This window comes from Stylophora pistillata, chromosome 10, assembly GCF_964205215.1.
Source record: "Stylophora pistillata chromosome 10, jaStyPist1.2, whole genome shotgun sequence".
Taxonomy (NCBI): Eukaryota; Metazoa; Cnidaria; class Anthozoa; order Scleractinia; family Pocilloporidae; genus Stylophora; species Stylophora pistillata.
The window spans coordinates 9,466,432-9,474,752 of NC_142528.1; the positions used below are offsets into that span (position 1 = coordinate 9,466,432).

General features: G+C 37.1%; 1 protein-coding gene across 3 annotated transcripts; it reads right to left on the reverse strand.

Moving 5' to 3' along the window:
- Window positions 1-123: 123 nt before the first annotated feature.
- LOC111340304 (uncharacterized) lies at window positions 124-4,619 on the reverse strand. Of its 3 annotated transcripts, none has more exons than XM_088737259.1 (4): window positions 4,414-4,619; window positions 4,018-4,148; window positions 3,493-3,687; window positions 124-204 (listed from the first exon to the last, which is right to left on the reverse strand). In XM_088737259.1, the coding sequence occupies exons 2-4, from the start codon at window positions 4,145-4,147 to the stop codon at window positions 197-199; spliced, it is 333 nt and encodes a 110-aa protein (XP_088593385.1). In that variant the 5' UTR covers window position 4,148; window positions 4,414-4,619; the 3' UTR covers window positions 124-196. The 3 variants fall into 3 exon arrangements, with proteins under 3 accessions (XP_088593385.1, XP_088593386.1, XP_088593384.1); XM_088737260.1 differs by lacking the exon at window positions 124-204 and adding an exon at window positions 1,896-2,522; XM_088737258.1 differs by lacking the exon at window positions 124-204 and having other exon boundaries at window positions 1,896-3,687.
- Between the last annotated feature and the right edge of the window lie 3,702 nt (window positions 4,620-8,321).

An 8,321-nucleotide genomic window follows, 5' to 3' on the forward strand; every position in this document is an offset into this window, starting at 1 on the left:
ACGAAAACCAACAGGATACGTATAATACAAGTATAAATTGCATCTCTTTAATTGTACTCACTAAGAAAAGTGTAATTTAAGGTAGTCCATCTTAGTCCATTTTAGGGTAGTCCATTTGAGGAGTCCATTGGGTAGTCCATGGCCTGGGGGTCAGTGTTGTGTCTACGACTATTTTCCAAGTAATCATGAGGGGGTTCTAGCTCCCTAAATTGATTAAAACGCTCAAAATGGAGTAAATAAAAGTAAATGTAACGTTGATAGTGGTGGTACAATACAATTTTTACCCTGTGGTCTTCTGAACAGACGCACGTCAACGTTGAATCTATTTGTTAAATACTGAGAACATCGCCAAGAAAGAGTTAAACAACCCCAGCGCTACGGAAAGAAAAGGGTAAAAAATTTGGTAAAGCCACCACGAAAAAAAGTCCTGAAACTTGTCGCAGTACTTTAAAGGAGATTTTTGCAAGCTCCAGAACTTATGAGAAACAGACTGCATTACATGACTTGGAATTTTAACGCCGGGATCATAAGAATTAAGAACGGTCTTCCTGAGAGCGGATCACAGTGTGCAACCTCAGTTTAATTTGATATAATCCTTACTCCTTAAGGAGGAAAACAAGAGATGTAGAAGAGAAATATATTAGTTCATTAAGAATTCAGCGTTAGTACTATGCGAATGAAGAATATAGGAATTTATAAACAAAGCCATGGAAGTATCTAGTTGTTTAAAGGGGCACAAATCTTTCTATTATCAGTTGGTCAGTCCTTCTTCTCTACTGTTCTCTATTCGTGTTACTTTTATTTATTAACACAACTGCAAAGAACCCTGCAGCTGTGTTTAATCATTACACTACTAGGTGTTTTTAACATATCTAGTGGATTTCCTTTTTATAAGGGTATTTCCTTTAATGAGACGCTGGCCTTTTTTACAAGCACTTCGCATAAAAAGTAGTTGCTCAGTGTTAGCGCACCTTTGCTTCTCCTAAAAAGGGCCACGAAGCTTCCGACGGAATACTAGACAAGTATGTTTTCGTAGAGTTACACTTGAGTTCAAAACTCGCACATGTTGCTGAACTCGTCCTCTGAGAATCGTAAGGTCCCTCCAGCAACATTAGTTGTTTACAGACAACTGTTTTTTACACTCAGTCTTGGTTGACCAGAATCATCATTTACCTTTTTGGACAAATACAGGTAAAGCGATGAAGGAGATTCTATGGGTCATTCATTCTAGTTTGAAAACTCTTACGGAAACATAGTTACTTTAAAAATTCCAAAACTTGAGCGATTTTGTTTTTTAAATGAATGAAATAACAAATTATCAGATTAAAAAAACCAACCATTCCCTGATATCCATATCCATTTACGAGAAATTCAGTATGTTAACATATTCTGTGGTCAATTAAAAGGGAAAGGCTTACTCTTCGAACTTTAATTGTTCTTGGATATAAGTATAGCTGCATGAACTTCTCTTTAGAAAACCGTGTATGTAAAATTACGATTCCATAATAACCAGCAGTGCATGGAGCAGCATTAATCAGTCTCCCTCGAGGGAGAGGGAGTATCTTAGACATAAGATATAATTAGATTTATCTATATTTCTACGTCCTTATAACTTGGTGAGAGTAACGGTGTGTTCAAGGAATTTTGAATTCGTTTTTGAATTACTGACTTCGTTCAAACGAAATTTTTGGCGTCACAAAGGCGTCCGTGTTTGAGCAACAGTAGAATTGCAAAAGGGGCCCGGGATTTGTTTTTGATGTTTCAAACAGCTGATGAGTTTTTTTTTTAAAAGAATTTATCTTTGCCCTATTTATTTGGGCATTTTCCAAAAACCATCTTGAATGTGTACAAGAGATTATAATCTCTTGTACACATTCAAGATGGTTTTTGGAAAATGCCCAAATAAATAGGGCAAAGATAAATTCTTTAAGAAAAAAAAACTCATCAGCAGTTTGAAACATCAAAAACAAATCCCGGGCCCCTTTTGCAATTCTACTGTAACTTTCGCTGCCAATGTCAGCACATGTAACTGGTGAAGTGCCTTCTATGAATTCCTCAAAATCAAAGCTAATCAAAGTAAAGGGACTTTTGTGTGAATATGATAGGGTAATTTACTTCTTCAACACAACTTTATCTGTTATGGAACTTTAGTCATTGTAGAGATACTTAACTTATCTCTAAATCTACTTTAGCACTTAACCCGCTGTGCCAATTATTTTAAGGGGAACATTCAGTAAGGATTGAAATTATATACGTCATCGTTACGGCCATTTAAGGAATCATGTTACATCACGTTGAATCACTTTAGGCAGATGTTACATTGTCATAATATCCTTAGCGAGTTATTTTCTGAGTGACTTAAGTTCTAACTAGACTGTGTATAGTTTCTTGTATACGAGTACAAAACTGCATATACTCCACATACCTATATCTCAAAATGACCCCTAATAGTAAGATACGAAGCTATGTAAACGTCATACATCAAGCACGGGAAGAGAACTTCTGATTGGTGTCCCTTTATTCTAAATAAGGAACGTGTAGTGAATAGCAAGTCTTTTGGGAAATCTGGGCATGCGCAACTTTTGACGTTTCTGGGAAAACCTTTGAGGAAATTTGAACATTTGTGTTGATCGTAACTCTTTACATACAGTGTGTATTCTTTGCCCAGATGTTGATATTGAACTTAAAATGTCACATCCATGTGAAATCTGTGCCCAGTTGTTTATTGCGATGGTAAGATGTTAAGGGAGGTTTTAATGAAATGTAATGCTAGTTTTATGTAAGGGTCTGTTCCCAGCTATTGATAATGATCCGAGATTCATTTAATTACTTTCGCTTCCGAGTGATATTAGGGACCTTAATCAGTCAGGACGGCAACGCCAAGGAAGATGTCGATTAAAAAATGAATTACTACTTTTAATTAGAATTTCGAAAATGGCTGCATGTGTTTACCGTTTCATACGGCGCCACAACTCAACCTCAACATAACGTCTAAAAGTAGCGTTGAGTTACATATGGAAATTAAAATAATTTGCCGCTGCGGTTTCGGTTCGCAGAGGACGCAGATTTTGCTGATTTCTAGTTATCGTCTTGCAAAGGACGGCGGAGAAATGTACTAACTTTTAAAATGCACGTGCTGAGCTATTGTTCTGCTAATAGATCTTTTGTTTTTCCACGTTCTCGTTGCCGTCGCCGTCGTGGTTTGCTTAAGGGCCCTAATAGAGATTTCACCACGTCTACGATAAATCGTAATGAAAAACCTTGCATTTTAACATTGCTGCAAAACGAGAACTGCAAAACAAGAGATTGAAGCAGCAAAAAAATATTGATGTACGAGTCGCAAGGTGAGAGCATCGAGGATGATAAAGAAGAAACCAGAAATTATTAAACAACTATCGAGTGACTTGCTTACAAACGGAATAAGAAGAATTTTTCAAACTTAGGAACGAAATGGTGAAAACTTAATGCCATCGGGTACAGATTCATTCCTACCTCTTTCATAATAGGTGAATCCATTGGCTGGTATTAGGGCCACCGGGTTAAGACGCCATGTTTGGTCATTCATTTCACAAGAGTTATCCCCATTATGATTGTATGACCAACATTTCCCGTCTCTTACGCATCGTAATCCACATTGGAACTCGTCAGCGATAAAAGTTTTAAAGACATGTCCCACAAGCCTAAAGTCTGGATCAATAAGTAACACAGAAAATATCGATCAATGAAACGGCAAAGGACGAATGAAATAGCACACCCTTACATAGACCTCCTCCTGTAAAGAAAGACATTTACAAGTAGCACGATCATTGGACAAAGACCTCCTGATCTCGCTACTAGATCTTCCACCAACTGAGCTTTAGAACACTAGATTCGTGAGCTAAGCAGCACCGACCTCTCTTTTATGACGGTAGGCCTTTGTTAAGTTCGCCCCATGAATAAAGTGAGTTTTCGCCTAACACGTTCACAACTCGTCGAGAAAAAAAAAATTTGTGTTGGAAGGTATCATTCTTGCATTACCTTCCACTCTCTCGAAAACTTCTTCCTTTTTCAGGTCAGTTTGCTGAGATGAACTGACTGTCACCAGTACTACAGCAACACCACTCAACAGACAAGGACAGAACAGGAAACCAACAAGATTCCCTTTCATCCTGTAAGTTGTGAAAAAAAAAAAAAAAAGAAAAACGTTGACAGATGTCGCCCTTTTTCCTTTTTTAATGCGACAAATAGTTTATAAATTTAAGGTTTTGTTCACAATCTTTTGTCTAAACTTGGCGAAAGAATACAAGGGAGTTTTAAACTATCGAGTCATGAAAGGGGATCTTCCGCTGCTTGTGGCTAAAACTTGTCCACTGGCTCGCACAAGGTACTCACTCGATATTAAGTAAATATAGCGAGCTCCTCACTCACACTTACCTTCACTTTCCGACTTTTTCTCCACTTTTCTTCTGTTTAAGGTCCTTTTTATATACTTCTTATTCAAATGTATTATCGGAGCGGAAATATCCAAGATTTATATCCTTTTTAGACAAAGGTAGGAAATAATCTTCTTTTGAAGTGTAAATTAGGCAATTTTCGCCAAATCGAAAAACCTGCCTACTCCTTGAAACGACTCAGTTTCTTTCCACTCTTCCCGTATTTATTGCAAAATTGTTTAATCACCTCTTCATAATTTATGAATGAACTTGAAAAAACACTGAAAATAACTGAATAGCAACAGCTTGAGAACTCCTTCATTTAACATGCCTTCTATTAAAATAAAGTGTTGACTCCCGTTGGTTTATTGTTAATGGTCAAGCAAACCGTAGGGGGATGGTTACTCAGGCACAGAGGGAAACTTCAACTACTTTCTGGACATATAAATAAACACTCAAAGTTCTATTAGTCTATTAAAATAGAGCTGCGGGAAGTGTTTTCTTCACAGAAGGGTAAACTGAAAGCATTTCTTCCCACCCAGTAACTCATACATATACGAGTCACAATTTGCAGGTAGATCTGCTCTACTGTACATGCATTTATATGTTTCTTTTTCTGATCTGTGTAAGTAATATCAAATTGAAGGATGACAGGATAAGAAATATAAATTTGTTTTGATGCTCTAAATATTTTTTTATCTTTTTTTCCTCTAGCTACCCTGCTAATAGGGTTTCTTTCGATACAAACACCTGTCACGTTCGATATAATAAAGACTGAACGACGACCCCCGGCAGAACAATGAGTACTCTTTCCATTCAGCACAGAGGGGAAACAAAACGCACTGTGTCCCGTAGTGCGAGTCACTGAGTGTTTTCTTGTATCTCTAACTTAAAAATAGAATGACTGAAAAAAAAACTATTTTCCAAACGCGTGCAGGCAACACCAATTTCTCCGCGGATTTGAGCTAGTTGCACGACCTTACCACGTACGAGTGGAAAGTTATTTTAATACGTTTCCATAGGGGCTTAGTGAATTTTGTTTGTCCTTTCAAAAACTAAGTGTCAAGAAAATTTTCTTGGCTCGAGTCTTAATTAACATATCGAACTCAGCGGAACTTAAATCCATGCTCGTCCCAGTCCCAAGGTATACTCCGCGGTATCCGTGCAACAGATGAACGATCTAGCGAACGAACGAAAAATGACTGTGACACTACTTAACTTATTTTATATTTTCGTTCAATTTTATTGACTAAGTCTTTTTTTTTTAAAATTCACCCTGCACCCAAGATGTATTCGTTGCATCTCACTCGTTATTGTACACGAGCTGTTGCTATTCTTTCACTTGCCTAAACTTTCCCAGACTAATTGTCCGTTAAGTCGGCTTTTCGTTTCTCTACAAATGCTGTCATCCCTTCCGTTCGATCGTCCTGCGAAATAAAAGAAAAAAGAGAAATGAAGCTTCGCTATTGGCGGGAACATGGGAAAGTTTTTCATGTTTTTAACTAAACTTTCCTCGGTTGCGCAGAAGACGTGAAGCATTCAGTGGATGGTTCGAAATCAGAAAGAGCAGGTTATACATATACATATGCAGGAAATGATTAACCACTTTAAATTGGTAATGTCGTGTTGGTTTATGCGTAAAAACAGATCATTTAACTTACTGTTGAAAATACTGAGTTAAATATTCTTTTCTCAAAATGTAATCCCGACCCTCTGCCAGTGACATTTCGTAACCTAGTAAATCCATGAGGATTAACAGGATTTGAGACGCATAAACAAGACAAAATGTCATTTGGGAGATTCAACAGTCTACGGAACTTTGATAGGAATGCCAAAGACAGTAAATTGTTTTTGCTTTCAGTCCTGGTAAATTGCTGAACATTTGCACTCAGGCAGGTCAGAATGATTTATATCTTAAAGCAACAAAACCCTATGTGAGTTCAAGTTCCTTTTTGGCTTAACTTTGGCAAAAGGCCGCTACCTCATTGCTCAGTTTGTCTCAGAGAAAATGATGGCTCAAAGAAATTCATTTGATTCGAGTTTTGAACTTTTTCGGTCACCGAAAAAACAAAAACAAAAAATACCAAAAAACAAGAGACTCATTATAGGATATTTAAACAGGAAAGATAACTGTTTCGAGGTTGGCAAATACTTCAAAAGAATAAGTAAACCAACAACTGAAAATGACACAAAAGTTTTTGAATCAATCGATAACTCTTTAACTCCCTACATCTGATTCTCCCCTCTAGCTGCTACACATTTCCTTGTTAACCAGTTACGAGAATTTGGTTACGCCAAGATATCAACTTCATACTTGATAAGTTTGTATACTCTCATAACCTGTTTACCGGATAATATTTGGATATTATAGGGAGAAGTTACATGTTAATCAATTCTGGACGGCAGAGGGTTAATGGTGAATGACTGGTTAAAAATAGGAGCTAAGTCAACAGGAGCATGGACCTGATTTTTGTGCATCCGCAGAAATACGATCTCTAGTTAGTATCATTCCTAGCGAGGAACTACATGACAGCTCTTGGGAGCCGCTGTGTACCTCCAGCATCTAAAAATTAGGAAAATCTTTGAGTTATTTGCAGCTTTAAGCATTTACCTAAGCTTAAAACAGTAAAAGAATACAAAAGCAGCAACATAGGAGAGTCTAAAACAGAAGAATGCCCATTTATAGAAAAGAAATCTTACTTATATGATCTTTCCTGATTTTAAGTCAGTGACTCGATCCGCACCCAGTCCACGAATTTAAAGTTCACCTTCAACGAAGATAAGTGTAAAAAAATGCGCTCCAGGTCCGAATCGCAATACACCCCCTAATGATTAACGGTAAAGAACTCGAATTCGTCAGGCAAGCTAAAGTCCTTGGCATAATCATCAGTAATGATCAAAAGTTGAACTGCCACGTGAATTATCATATCATTAACAAAGCATCAAAATGTATGTATTTTCTGAGACAACTCAAACGTGCGAAAATGCCTGTTGCGGATATGGTGAGGTTCTACTCTTCATGCATACGTAGTGTCGTAAAATACGGTTCACCCGTATTTCACTACGCTTTACCATCATATCTGAGCGACGAAATCGAAACAATTCAGAAGCGGGCCTTGTCTATCATTAATTATTAAAAACTAGATCATTGGATAATGCAATTCAAGACTTTTTATTGGCTTAGCCATTATGGTATATCAGCCAATATACCATAATCTACAAATATGGCAAGCGTACGTGTCAGCTTAAAATTAAAAGGGAGCTAAAATTTAATAAAATTTAATAATTTAATTTAACGTTTTTAATAAAACAATTATTCCACTCTCGCTTGTTGGATATGAGATGATAAATAGCCAACAAGGCGCGTAGCGCCGAGTTGGCTATAATCATCTCATATCCAACAAGCGAGAGTGGAATAATTGTTAATTATAATGGTCCTGGTCTATCATACACCAAATGATTCGAAATTTCCAACTTAACATCTCTTGCTAGCCGTCGTCAACTTTTATGTGAGAAACTTTGTAAACACAGTAAACGCCCCAAACCACATGTTATACAACCTACTTCCAGCTTTCAATATTAACACGAGATACCCACTAAAAAATACCAGACTCTTTATTGAACCCTGCTATCGTACCGATCGTTTTAAGAATCCTTCAATATGGCTTCAACTAGAAATTTATAATTTTCATTTGATATTTCATAGCATTACCAGTGTAATTCAGCCTAACGACTGCGATGTCGGTTTTTCAATAAACTATTACATATTAAGTCTTTACCTCCCTCGATAACATCACCTAAACCCTTTTTGGGGCAATTCAAAGCTGATATCCTTCTTCAGCTTCCCGTAAAGTGCTATCGGTTCAGTAATTTTCCCCCACCCGGGAGCGTAAAGTTTTCACCTCATGA

Coding starts and splice junctions, on each gene's coding strand:
- LOC111340304 (XM_088737258.1), bottom strand. CDS start 4,147: ATGAAAGGGAATCTTGTTGGTTTCCTGTTCTGTCCTTGTCTGTTGAGT. Junction 3,688..4,017: donor AGTTTTCGAGAGAGTGGAAG/GTAATGCAAGAA, acceptor TTATTGATCCAG/ACTTTAGGCTTGTGGGACAT.